Consider the following 14,251-nt stretch of genomic DNA (forward strand, 5'->3'; position numbering starts at 1 on the left):
AGCTAAAGTTTCTTTTCCTGCGGGGCTTGGATTGAGGTCTGGGGAAAATCAGAGCATGAAATTGCGATTAGCCCCTGTTGTTTCTGCAGACCAGGAATAGGCTACAGCACTTGGCATGGCCGAAGGTGTAACCTGTTTTGTTTGGCCTTGCTGAAGCCCTCCCAGATGGTGCTCGCAGCTGCCACTGAGCAAACGCAAGGAGGGCGAGCGCTGAGAGAGCTGGCCAGGACCTGTGTACATTCAGCAGGAAAAACAACAAATCAGTGATGGAAAGAGTGATCACTGATTCTTGTGCCTCATCTCTTGACCTGTGGAAAGCAATTGACCTATTTCAGCTTGAAGCCTTAGATTCTCTATGCTAAGCTTTTCCTGTTTATCAGAATTTAAATTCTGGCATCATATAAATAAATAAAAAATCTTTTAGGACAGAGTACCGGTCAAAAGTTTGATTTCTGAAGGATCATGTGAAACTGAAGACTGGAGTAATGGATTTCGAATACAGGATTAAATTACATTTATAAATATAGTACAACAGAAACCAATTCATTTAAATTGTTATAATATTTCATAGTATTACTGTTTTTACTGTATTTTTAATCAAGTAAATTCAGCCTTAAGAGACTTCTTTCAAAAACATTAATAAACCTTAATGTTTCCAAACTTTTGAGCGGTACTGTGAAGAAAAAGGGGTTGGATCGGTATTATTTTAGTATCATAGATGTTATTATATTATTTATAGATAATATTGTAGTTTTTATTAATATTTTGAATTGGTTTTCATTTTAATTTTACTTAAAGGTTAAAGGGTTAGTTCACCCAAAAATGAAAATTCTGTCAGTAATTACTCACCCTCATGTTGTTCCAACCATGTAAGTCTTTCGTTCAACTTCGGAACACAAATTAAGATATTTTTGATGAAATCTGACAGAATTTTGACTCCTCCATAGGCTTCCAGTGTGACCGAAACTCACCGGCCCAGAATAGTTATTAAAACATCGTTAAAATAGTCCAAGTAACTACAGTGGCACTACATTAAGTTCATCATGCGACGAGAATACTTTTTGTGCGCAAAAACAAACAAAAATAACGACTTTATTCCACTTTTCATTTCCTTCTCTCTGGGCCTCGTAGTGTGTTTGCGCTGCGCGTCTGTGTTGCACGTCATCACGCAAAACACACATGACCGGCGTCGGCCAATAGTGAGCCTACGTGGTGACGTGTAACACAGACGCGCTGCGCAAAAACACTACGCAAACCAACTAGACATCCAGAGAGAAGGAAATGAATAGTGGAATAAAGTCGTTATTTTTGTTTGTTTTTGCGCACAAAAAGTATTCTCGTCGCTTGATATACTTAAGATTGAGCCACTGGAGTCACTTGGACTATATTAACGATCTCTTTAATAACTTTTCTGGGCCAGCAAGTTTCGGTCACACTGGAAGCCTATGGAGGAGTGAAACATGGCTCAGATTTCATCAAAAATATCTTAATTTGTGTTCCGAAGATGAACGAAGGTCTTACGCGGTTGGAACAACATGAGGGTGAGTAATTACTGACAGAATTTTAATTTTTGGGTGAACTAACCCTTTAAGTCATTTTGTTTAGTTTTAGTTATGTAAGTGCATCAAGTTAAACTAAATGCAATTAAGAAATGTTTCCTTGGCAACTAAATGAAATAAAAGTTTAAGTTTTGTTAAAATTATATTTTATTTCAGTTACTGGTATTTTTGTTTTGAGTACCAAACCATTTTTTTTATGTTGTGAGGTTTCGTTTTAGCTAACTTATACTAACCTATACTAACCTATACTTAACTGTAATAGCCTACCCTGGGTTGGATAACTAATAGGATATAATATAATCACTTCAATATAACCACTAAAATGCTAACCTAAGGCTGTGTGTGTCCACCAAAGCATTTTTTTTTTTCTGAGGCCAGCATATTTTTTTAATTCTTTCTATGGGAACAAAAGGCAGCAATGCAACGAGACTTTGAATAAAAATCAGAGCTCATCACTGTCACTTTTTACCCAGCCGTCCAATCACAGTGGAGGAGGGGTGGGACAAATACCAAAGCGACCAACCACCACATCCTGCTTGTACAACATCAACAGATGACAACAACAATGGAACAAAGTCACTTAAAACAAGGGCCAGACCAAGCACTTTACATTCTGTCAACATTTTATAATCAGAAATAAGCTATCTGTGAAATCAGATACACTTCTGCAGATTTTCCTTATAAAAGTCTCAACTGAAAAAACCCTGAAATGTGCGGCTGAAACGCCCCCAGCTAGCCGTTTTCAGCTGGCTAAAATCACTTTGGTGGACACACAGCCTAAATGCACAAAAATGCTAAACTAAACTTGATCTCTTTAGTATCTCAATCGTGACTTAGATGAAATGAAAATCAAATGAAGTATATTGCTTAAAGGGTTAGTTCACCCAAAAATGAAACTTCTGTCATTAATTACTCACCCTCATGTTGTTCCAACCCCGTAAGACTTTCGTTCATCTTCCGAACACAAATTAAGATATTTTTGATGAAATCTGAGAGTTGTCTCACTCCTTCATAGGCTGCTAGGTAATTTCATTCTGCCGGCCCAGAAAAGTTAGTTAAGACATCGTTAAAATACTCCAAGTGACTAAAGTGGCTCAACCTTACGTTTATCAAGCGACGAGAAGACTTTTTGTGTGCAGAAAAAACTAAAATAACGACTTTATTCAACTATTGATTTTATTCTGTGTGGGCCGTAAAGAAAAAGGCGAACACGCCACGACGCATGCGCGAGAACTGAGAAGATGACGCTCACGATCATTTGATGGGAAAGTGTGAAAGGTAAGCCATTCATTTTGCGGCATTGGTAAGGCACTTTTACGTTTTCTCGTTGGTTTCTCACGATTCGGACATCCAGGAAATGCACACTTTAGAACCATTTTAAACACTACATCGAGACCCATCTGCGTCCCCTTCTCAGTTCTCGTGCATGTGTCATTGTGCTCTCGTGAACTCTCGTCAGAGGCCCACCCGGAAGAAAATGAATAAAGTCGTTATTTTAGTTTTTTCTGCACACAAAAAGTCTTCTCGTCGCTTGATAAACTTAAGGTTGAGCCACTGTAGTCACTTGGACTATTTTAACGATGTCTTTACTAACTTTTCTGGGCTGGCAGAATGAAATTACCTAGCAGCTTATGAAGGAGTGAGATCAGCTCTCAGATTTCATCAAAAATATCTTAATTTGTGTTCCGAAGATGAACGAAAGTCTTACGGGGTTGGAACAACATGAGGGTGAGTAATTACTGACAGAATTTTCATTTTTGGGTGAACCCTTTAAGTCTCCTGATTCACCAATTAAAATATTTGTAAAATATCAAATTCTTCCAAGACCAGATGATCTGAGCTGCCTTCTACATTTACTTTATAGCTCTATTATTGTATGCATTATTGACTATTGACACATTTGAGTCTATATGCATTTTCATATATGCATTTCAGGAGAAACATTGAGATAAAGTTGATTCTTAAGCACAGCTAGGAACTCAATTAAAGGTAGGTTAGGCAATATTTTTCATAAAAACTTTGTGTTATTCTGGTTGAAACTCTCTTCACATCCAATAGCAATCAATAATAGAAGTGGTCTAAACATTAAAACATGTATATATCTTCTGTGGAAGTCACATGACCAAAATATGTTCGTCCAATACGATACGATTTCCTCCCTGCCTGTCAACATGTGTATTTCCACACCTCCACACACCGGCTCTCGCAGACATCACACGTCATCAGAGCGTTTCATGCTTTGCAGAGTTAGACAGACGTCAGTCACCGAGAGCCACAAACGAAACCGCAGCCGTCTTTTACAGTTCCTCCTGAACCAAAACAACCAGCAACCCTTGATGTTCTACCTGGAGCTGTTCACGTCCTCAGACTCAGATTTACGCGGTTCTGTGTAAACACTATCAACAGCGAAATGAATCTGCAGCAGTCAGGTGGTACAACTACAGCTCTTTTTAAGTTGTTTACGTTTATTATTATTGTAATGGTATGTGCTTTGAGACATGAGGTAGTTGAACGCCGCCTCTCGTGATAGACTCTGCTGTGAACGTTCATGTGTTTTAAAGGTGTGGCTTTGGAGACGCTCTGAAGGGAGGGTGGGATCTCATGCTTTCAAAGCTAACTCTGAAATTACCTACCCTGCCTTTAAGTCTCTTGATCTGTGAGCAATACTTTGTCCTCTGGGATTTGTGGATTTTGCAGCTTTATTTTCCATCCTTCAATGGTTTAAACATGATCTTTAATTCCATTTGGCCTACCATTGTTTAATATTCATTTGCCGTCAAAATTGTTTGTTGGTATGAGTGTATAGTGAAATCTGAATGTTAATCATCTCGCTCTCTGCACTCAAAAAACCAAGTGTTTGATTAATTCGGCAAACAAAAAGAGCCGCAAGGACAAACATCTGCACAGAACTTCAAACCCCGTCAGACTGAATCTAAAATTAGTAAATATCCATGAACTATATGTTCAGCCCCTCCGTATAATCCGAAACCTCTGATCCCGCTCGAGGAAGCCAGACGTGACCCCAACAATTACCGCGGGAACCGAGCGGGTCAGAGTTGCGATGCCACACACAGCGGCGAGCGGCTGGTTAAGGGACGACCTCTCCCTCATCTCCTGACCCGAGGCCCGTCAGCGCACCGCTCCTTTTAAACGCGCAGCCCGAGCACAGGCAACAGTATCAGGTTTCAGGGGAAAATGTTGGAAATTAGCAAGAGCAGAGTCAGGCTACACCGCGTCGAGGGCAGAACACAATGGCAGCTTTCTGTCAGGGAGAAACTTCAAAGGCCCGCTGAGTGACTACTCTGAGTTGGACTTTGTTGTAGATCACTGAGGAAATTCACAGATGTTTTCTCATACGAGACACCATTACAGAGGCTCTCGTACCCGGTAGCCCCGAGCATTTCTCTGCCTTTCCATCTCTCCTGCTCTTGTGTGTGAGACAGATGTGGAGACCCTTTTTTCTTTTTGAGACTTTTTTTTCCTTATTTTCTTCTGCTGTCTGTCCAAAGAACATGAAAAGCTAGACACGCCTCTGACCTGTCCGAAGAAGACCTATGTGAAGAAAAACTGACTGTTGACAGTTTTATCAAAAACCCGCAGACAGCGCCGTGATCTTGACCGAAGACGTCACTTAAAGTTGCGTGTCACCAGAGAACTCCTGATATTTTACAATATTTACGTATGATCTCCCATTAACCCTTTAAAGCCTACTGTTTCTTTGGTCACTAAATTATTAACATGAAAAAACCTGTTGCACACAATCTTCTACATGCTTTCTGTCATCTGATTGTTAGTATATACTTTTTATCAAGTAAAAGACCGTAAAGCATAATTCTATAAATCTTCCTCTTCATATTTGTATCAAGTAATCAAAGAATTACTTGTTAAATTTGTTAACTAAAATGACCAGTGAGCAATATAATGCTCAACAACAAACACATGTGAAAACTTTTTTTTTTTTATATATATATATATATATATTGTATAAAGATTCGATTCCATTTTATAAAATTAGATTTATCGCACTATTATTTAATATCAAGCTTTACAGGATTAAATGCGTGCATTTATGTTTTATGTAACTGCTAAAACTAATCTCCCTCTTTCTTTCTTTCTTTCTTTCTTTCTTTCTTTCTTTCTTTCTTTCTTCTTTCACAGATCGCCTTTTCCAGTGTTTTGCTACGAAATGTGCTGTACATATAAAATAATGAGGAACGATTATTTATGTATGCATTATTTTCTCAGTATTTGGATTTGCGTATTTATTATGAAAGGCAAATGTGCTATTTATCAGTTTTCTTAGAAATGGTTAATTATATAAGGACTCTCAAAGGCAGCCTGTTGAACTGTTAATATTTACAATAATTTGTTGCCAAACAACATGATTAGATGAGCGACGGCTGACTCACTGTGCTGCTTTTATTTCTTTCTTTTTTAAGACAGTTTGGTCTGAGCTGTTTATGAGCGACTGACCATAAAGCAAAGTGTGTGCATCCTGCATTGCTCACTGTTGTGTTGATATAAAACTCCCTTTTCTGGTATTCATTCCAACTATACAGTACAGTTCACACGTCTGTGAATGGCATGTGCGTTTGGGTTGGTGTTCTCAATCCAATCTCACCAGCTGTTTTGTATCCTAATTTGTCTGAGAAATAAAGTCAACAAAATCAAGTTTGCACTTTTGTCATTTATCGTGTGCTGCTACTTTTAAAACTCTTTGCATGCACCGCATAACCTGAATTAAGGTTGCCAAAACGTGTGGCCGTTATTAAGCTGTCTCAGGACTCAGGAATATGCTCTTATGTAAAGAGAGATATTTAGTTGAAACAGTGACTGTTAAGAAGAATAAACAGAATTGTGTCCCCTTGCGATTCTCTAAGGACTTCAGGAAAACTGAGCCCTCCTCCCTGTGGGATTCCCCCTCCTTCCCCCGTTACTGTGTGAGAAACCTTAATCCCATCAAAAGAGCTGATCTGCTTCAACATCAAGCACTCCAAACTGCTGGAAAGGGACAGTTTAAAAAGTCATAGATTAGAGGCATCTCTCTGTGGGAGTTTGCTTGTCTTGTTTTTATTTAGTCTCATGCTCACATTGAAGCTGCGCTCACTGATGTGACAGTTTACTCGCCCGCAAAACTTAGAAACTGCTAAACTTTGAAGCAATTTTCACGTGAGCACTCGTTTACGATGCTCGATTCCTGTAATATTTGTGGAGGCGTCACGTGTGCCGGAGACTGGGTTGCATTGAAAGCTTGACTGGTTCGGGGCGGAGAAGAGGGAGGAGAACTGGAAAACGTTCAGACTGGATCTCCTCCTCTCGCCAGCCTGCAAATCACACAACTAAGACATCATCATCATCATCATCCTCATCGTGTCATCTCCACACCTTGATGGGTCGACGTTGACTTGCACAGGGTGGTGTGGGACTGTTCTTTACTAAATGATTTGTCTTTTCAACTACGAGAACAATAAGCGCTTGTTCCTTTTGTTCTTTAGTCACAATCAATTAGTGCATGTGATTTGAGAGCCGTCCTGTTGACAACCCAGTCTTATTTTTTTATTATTTGTTAAAAAACCTCTGTGGGAAAATCATGTGTTTAAGACACACTTTACAATAAGGTTTCATTTGTTAACATTGGTGAATGTATTAACTAACATGAAGTAACCATGAGCAACACATTTGTTACTGTATTTGTTCATCTTTGTTAACAATTAAAAATCCAGCGTTTCATTGTTTGTTCATGTAACTTCACAGTGCATTAACTAATGTTAACAAATACAACTTTTGATATTAATAATGTATCAGTAAATCTTAAAATTAACATTGACAACTATTAATAAAGCTGTAGAAGTGCAGTTCCTTATTAGTGCATGTTAACTAATGAAACCTTATTAAGTGTTACCACATATTTCATGTTGGGTTATTTGTAATTCAATTAAAATGTTAGGTAACACTTTAGTTTAGGGTCTAATGCTCACTATTAACTAGTTTCTCATCATATTACTAGGATATTGACTGTTTATTAGTACTTCTAAAGCACATATTAATGCCTTATTCTGCATGACCGTATTTTACATCCCTTAATCCCTATACCTAAACTTAACTATTAACTACAACTTACCTATTAATGAGCAGTAATTATGAGTTTAGTGAGGCAACGTCGTAGTTAAAAGTGAGAATTGGACCCTAATCTTGCATTTTCTCACATGCATGACGACTTGCAATTTCTAATTGTTAAATCACTAGATTCTATTTGAACAATTCTATTTTGAAAGACACCACTGCAAACTTATCTACATTGTGGGAATAATAACTGACTGATATGGCATGTTCACTGTGATTTTTGGAGTCAACCTCATTGTAAGTGTAACTAATTTAGCCATTAGTCGTAAATTAAATGTTAAACTATGTGTGAACTTTATACTGAGTCAAATGGTTCCTTCCTCTTGAAGTTATCTCATAAGCCCGCGTGAGATCTCTGGAGATAACACACAGTCGCATAGTCGCACAACAAATCCTTAATTACAGAAAGGGGGATCGGGTGACTCCGGCATCCAATAGCGGGGGTCTCCAGGCGGCGAGGGGGTCTTTGATCAAGAAAATCCAATTATTTGTGTATATACATTTCCCACATAGTGATTACTTCATTAATTGTCCCGCCTTTATCCCCACCCGTCCCATCCCCCACTAATAATCAGCCCTTTTATCCAGACCAACAAACACACCATAGGAGCTTTGTGTGGATTCAGAGGATTTGCTTCCCCCTCTCAAAGAGCCGCTCTTCTTTGATGATTGGGCAGCGGCGAACTTCAAAGTCATAAATCTCACTCCTGACTGGCTGGCGGCCCACCAAAGTCCTTATCAAATCCAAAGAAGTGATCCTTCACTCCCTCAGATAGTCCAGGGATAGCTGGAGGAGAGGACGCGACGCCACCGCGCACAACACGCACTGCACGCTCAAGTCTTTTTTATTTTTGAACAACTGAATTTGGCTGCTTTAAATCGAGAAGCTTGAGGAACTCGAGGAAGTGTTGCCATGGCAGCTGTGGCTGTGCTGAGGAACGACACACTACAGGCATTTCTGCAGGTTCGTCAAAACTTTCAGATATTGTTGAAAATTAAAGCTTTCTGTCGCTGGCATAACGCGGAGAAACGATGCTTATTCGACTTATCTGGGTGTCTCTGAACTACGCAAACTACTGCTGACAACGACACATTATTACTTTATCCCGCGAACTATTATTCAAACGATTTCAGATTGATCATTAAGCAAAATACGAGAATGCCTTTTCCATGAGTTTAATTAGTTCATCCTTTTTAGAATTTGATTAAATAGAGTTTTCAGTTCGATTTAACCGTTCTTACTGTAAAAGTTCTTACTTTACAGAATTTACAGTTCGATTTTAATCATCTCTAAATTCAGTGCTACAAAAAGTGCAATAAACTTGCTACTGTTCATTTTGAATGCAATTAAACTTCAATTTAGTGTTTTTTTTATTATAATTTTTTTATCGTAGCCTGTGATTTTTGGAGCAAGCCAACAAGTCAAACTCATTGTAAGTGTAACTAATTTAGCCATTAATCCTAAATTTAATGCTAAACCAGTCAAATGGTAACTTGAAATCGATTCTAAACATATTTCACCAATGCAGCTAAAGTTATGCAAATTGAATTTCATTGGCTCCTTTTGAAATTGTATCTGCATATTGCTTCAATTCCTTCATAAACCCTGTGAAATAAAGTACGTTTGCATGAGAATTTTGTAGGAATCTTTCCCCCAAAAGTGTTTTTTTTTTTCTTTCTTACCATGCGTCATGTGTAAATATTTAACATGGCTCTTTCTCACGATCCAGGATCGCACTCCAAACTCCTCGCCGGAAAACAGCAAACACTCTCCTCTGGCACTTTTAGCGGCGACGTGTAACCGGATCGGTCATCATCACGGATCCGCCCACACGGACTTTATTCAAGTTCCCTACGACACGACCCTCGGGTCGCCGTCACGGATTTTCCACCCGTGGAGTAACGAGGCGAATCCCCAATCCGCGCTTTCCGGCAATACCTCCTTTGGACTATCCTCCAAATCTCACCTGCAGGGCTCCTACGCCTCCCACCATGAGCTCCCGTTGACCCCTCCGGCCGATCCCACGTATCCGTATGATTTCTCTCCGGTTAAGATGTTGCCGTGTTCGATGCAGTCGTTACAGTCGAGCTGTCCGCCGACCTACGTTCCCGCCGTCAGCTACGCGGCGCCGGCCCCCATCCCACCCTCCATCCCCGGTTTCGTCCCGGGACACTCGGGCCTGGTCCATCAGCAGCCGAGACAGCTCTCTCCAAACCCGGGCGAGGATATACCGTGGTGGAGCCTTCAGCAGGGAAACCACGTCAGCCACCCGTCGCCCCTCGGTCCCCACCGCTTCCCGATCCAGAGGGGTTTGGTGTTGGGACACACGGACTTTGCGCAGTACCAGACCCAGATCGCGGCCCTCCTCCACACCAAATCCCCCTTGGCCACGGCCCGGCGCTGCCGGAGATGCCGGTGTCCCAACTGTCAGTCGTCCAGCTCCAGCGACGAGCCCGGGAAGAAGAAGCAGCACATCTGTCACATCCCCGGATGCGGGAAAGTATACGGGAAAACGTCCCACCTGAAGGCGCACCTGCGCTGGCACTCGGGAGAGAGACCCTTCGTGTGTAACTGGCTCTTCTGCGGGAAGAGCTTCACCAGATCGGATGAGTTGCAGAGGCACCTGAGGACTCACACGGGGGAAAAACGCTTCGTGTGTCCGGACTGCTGCAAGAGGTTCATGAGGAGCGACCATTTGGCCAAACACGTGAAGACGCACCAGAACAAGAAGAGCAAAAGTCACGAAAAGACTGATTACGTGAAAAGAGAAGACCTGAGACCCGTGTAGTTGACCCGGATGAACGTAGACTAGTGCAATACGATCTTCAGGATCCTAAATGAAGCGAAAAACTTTATTTTTTCATTAAAAAGGTTCACCTTTTCTCGGACTTGTAAATATCATTTTCAAGTCGTTCCTAAAGGAACCCTGGATAATGTGTCCCGTCCCTGAGCTACAAGTTTTAACTTGTGTCAAGATCTCTGTCTTCGGTGGAAGATTTCTTTATCCTGTAAATATATTGATAGCTTTTGTTGAATGAAAGTGTCAGTTTTTCGCTCCTTGTGGGGTGTTCTAGCATGCTATTAAAAACCATCTGTTAAACTTCCCAAATTATTGTGTGAAAATAAAGACAATGACTTGTACGTGCCATCGAAACATAAGACGGCGAGGTGGAGTTGTCATTAAAAGTGCATAGATTTATTTTTTGAAGAGGAAAAATGCAAGTTAAATGGATGTCAAAGTTTTATAGCGTGTGAGTGTGTATGAAACGCCTGACAGAGAAACGGTGAAACTCTGTCGGGCGTCTGTGATTGAGAATCGAGCACTGTGAGATTTATCAGTTATTAGGATGCGTAGAGTTCGAAGGACGGCGTCAGGATTTTAAGTTAGCAAAAATGACAATAAAGCAAACATTAACTGACGTCAGCTGTATTTTTCTGTTTTTCATGTCACACGTGAGCATTTTGCAGATGCTGTCAGTGTTTGATGTGTAAAATACACACACAAGCCCTCCAGCTATCAAAGAAACGCTCTTCAAGTGTTTTGCGCTGCATCGAAATCTCATCAATCAAAAACGTACGTGACGAACTGTGTTGCTATCGTGTCATCTAAAGTTCATTTAATACCATCTATGGTATTAATTATAAAATAGAATATCATTTCTGTGCCGCACAGATCTGCTCCATCTAGATACTGCATATTCAGATGCACTGCAATAACAGATTTTGATGTGCTCACACACAATGATATCAAATCAAGTCCATTTTAACCTCAATCTCAATGCGTTTCTGGCAGTTAACTCTAAATATAAGGAGAATGATGGTAATAATTAATTATATGTCTGAACTGTACTGACAGTTTTGCATGGAGAAAGAGTTGCACGGAAAGCCCATTTGGTCATTAATGAGGTTTTTCGTACAGTTTTCTTAAACTAAGTCAGATTGGAATATATGAAGGAAGCGTTTATTAATGATATTTGGAAGGGGCTTTTTGGCACGCTTCTCCAGCAACAGCGCCTCCGTTGGTCAAATCCTGGCACTAAACGCTTGTCCAGTGTTTGCCCACTTACCTGTGTTTAGAGGATCTAGCTATAACTCAAATGTTTTCAACAGTATATTTGTCTCTTCAGATTTAAGTGCAAATACAGCAACACCTTAACCAGTGCCAGGCTGCTTTAATGATTTCAATTGCAAATCGTTCCAGTTCTGCATAAATTGTAAAAGGTTTTAATATCCCACTCATTTTTGTTTATTAAACGCACTATGAAATCAAATTTGATTTGGATTCATAAAACTGCTTTCTCATTGAGGACACACACTGAAAGGTTATTGGTGAAGATTGTGTTTGAGTTTCTGACACTTGGGTGTTTGTAATGTGTTCCTCAAATGTGGAAAGGGGGGGGGGGGGGTATTATTTTTATTATTATTATGTTTTCTCTTAAAACCACTTCTTTCCAAACTCACAGTACTACTTATAAAAAGTATTTTAATGCATTTTGTTTATGTAATCAGAGAAATCTTGTGTCTATGCCAGTTTAGTTAAACGTAATCATTTTCTGGATCTTCATTCATAAGCATGATTGCACTAAATATTTTATAACCACATTCTAAATTATTTAAAGAAGAAAAGCCCTATTTTTTTTTTATTACCTTAAATTATAAATAAATAGCTTTAAACTTTTTTGCTAAAACAGTTATTTTACACTGAATTATATGTTAACAAAATTATATAATCAACAAGTTGTGACAACATGTGTTTTTACATTGCTCTAACTCATCAAAATAAGTTAAGCAATTTTTTAAGTCAGTTTAATGTATTTTAAGTTGAAATGACTTAAACATCCGAGTTGATTGTACTTAAAAATTTAAGGCAGCAACTTTTTTTTTTTACTTCTATTATAATGAATACTTATTGTACATATAATTTATTGTCGTTGTTGTACATGCAAAACAAGAGGACAAGTGATTCAGACATTCTTAGTTGTCTCTTCACATTCATTCACGCTTGTATCAAGTACTTTCTTTCCAGAGTGACACACAGAAATACATGTTCAGTAAGTTTGGCCTTAAAGGAATAGTTCACCCAAAAATGAAAATTCGGTTCAATCTAACATGTGCTTGTTTACTTTAGAGTATTAAATGTGGGAAATGAACAGAACAGAATGGAAGAATATGGGTAACTAAACAGTTGATGGACCCATTGACTTGCATAGTTTTTTTTTTTTATTGTATGGAAGTCTGGTTACCCATATTTTTCAAAATATCTTCTTTTGTGTTCAGCAGAAGAAAGAAATTCATACAGGTTTGAAACAGGTGAGTAAATGATGACAGAATTTTCATTTCGGGGTGAACCATCCCTTGAAAACACCATGAGAAGCCCATAGAAATAACTGTATTTGGTTATAATGGTCAGTTAATCATGTCGTTACTAAATTCACACATTTCCAATATGAAACAAAAGAAAGCAGAATTTATAATGGACCCTTTTCACAGACGGTGATGATGCATTCACACAGTTATCAACATTGAAAATCTAGTAAAGTAAATTTATATATATATATATTTAAAAAAAAAAAATATATATATATATATATATATATATATATATATAGGCTATATATATATATATATATATATATATATATATACACATATATAACACTATATTGTGTTGTATTACTTTGTCAGTAAACGACAGAAAAAAAACGTAAAAACGCTGCATGTGATGTTTCTAATACAACGACTGAGGGAGTGATGACAAATTTGACATCTTTCTCTCTTCTGACCAACACAATCAATCTGTCTTTTGGAAAGTCATGGAAACTTTTCTTTTGCAGCAAATAAAAAATAGAAAATATATTTGCTGTCATCTCTTTTTCATTGCTTTAATGTCCCATTATGAAGTGAAACCCTGAAGGATCTGCACCCAGTGCTGTTTCAGGTTAGGAGTAACATGTCTCAGCGTGCCCCTGCTCCAGCAAACTGAGTTCCCACGGGGCAGAACGGGCCGTTCCTCTCCTTCAGAGAGTGAGATATGGTCAGGCTATCACAACAGCACATGTGTGTTTGCTGCAGGGAGTGTGTGTTTAAGCCTCAGCGTGACCTGATCTGAATGCCACACTCTGATCTTCCTTTGATGTGAGTCTGTTGAGAGTCTGGCAGAATCAGCCTTTTAGACACACATACTTAAGCATGCATACTTCAAATCTAACATGTGCTTGTTTATTTTAGAGTATTAAATGTGTGTGGGGGGGAAATAAATAAATAAAAGAATACACCCAGGCCTAGCTGAGCATCAAAGGTTGTTTGGGGTGTTTAAGAGCATCACTTATGTCTGGAGAACGGACTGGAGTGACACTTTGCGTCAAGAGATTAAATGCATTTCTACATCTAACTCGACGTCCCGTGCTTTTTTCTTTTACTTTCTTTTTCTGTTCTTCAAAACAACACATTCTGTTAGGCACTGAGATACGAGATGCTGTGCTAGATTGTGACTTGACTGCGTAATTGCATTTCGAAAATGGTTACTACATATGCCTGAATTTTTTTTTTTAAATATGTTATTAAGCTA

The 14,251-nt window shown here is 39.0% G+C and overlaps 2 protein-coding genes across 2 annotated transcripts in view; both read left to right on the forward strand.

The window, feature by feature from the left end:
• LOC311299055 (myosin-IIIb-like) overlaps positions 1 to 6,234 on the forward strand; it is a 121,148-nt gene extending 114,914 nt beyond the window's left edge. Inside the window, exon 29 of the mRNA XM_084422446.1 lies at positions 5,718 to 6,234. The gene's annotated coding sequence lies outside the window, so the exon portion shown is untranslated. The remainder of the gene's footprint in view (positions 1 to 5,717) is intronic.
• A 2,213-nt stretch (positions 6,235 to 8,447) lies between these two features.
• sp5a (Sp5 transcription factor a) lies at positions 8,448 to 11,861 on the forward strand. The gene is made up of 2 exons (XM_084422068.1): positions 8,448 to 8,646; positions 9,413 to 11,861. Exons 1-2 carry the CDS (start codon positions 8,596 to 8,598, stop codon positions 10,469 to 10,471), a joined length of 1,110 nt encoding a protein of 369 aa, XP_084278194.1. The 5' UTR covers positions 8,448 to 8,595; the 3' UTR covers positions 10,472 to 11,861.
• The last annotated feature ends 2,390 nt before the right edge of the window (positions 11,862 to 14,251 follow it).

The sequence above is a fragment of the Rutilus rutilus genome, assembly GCF_951802725.1.
Source record: "Rutilus rutilus genome assembly, chromosome: 10".
Classification (NCBI taxonomy): Eukaryota; Metazoa; Chordata; class Actinopteri; order Cypriniformes; family Leuciscidae; genus Rutilus; species Rutilus rutilus.

Excerpts from the sequence above, each read along its gene's own strand:
- sp5a (XM_084422068.1), top strand. The coding sequence starts at position 8,596 with ATGGCAGCTGTGGCTGTGCTGAGGAACGACACACTACAGGCATTTCTG. Across the intron at positions 8,647-9,412 it reads CACTACAGGCATTTCTGCAG|GATCGCACTCCAAACTCCTC; the intron begins GTTCGTCAAAAC and ends CTCACGATCCAG.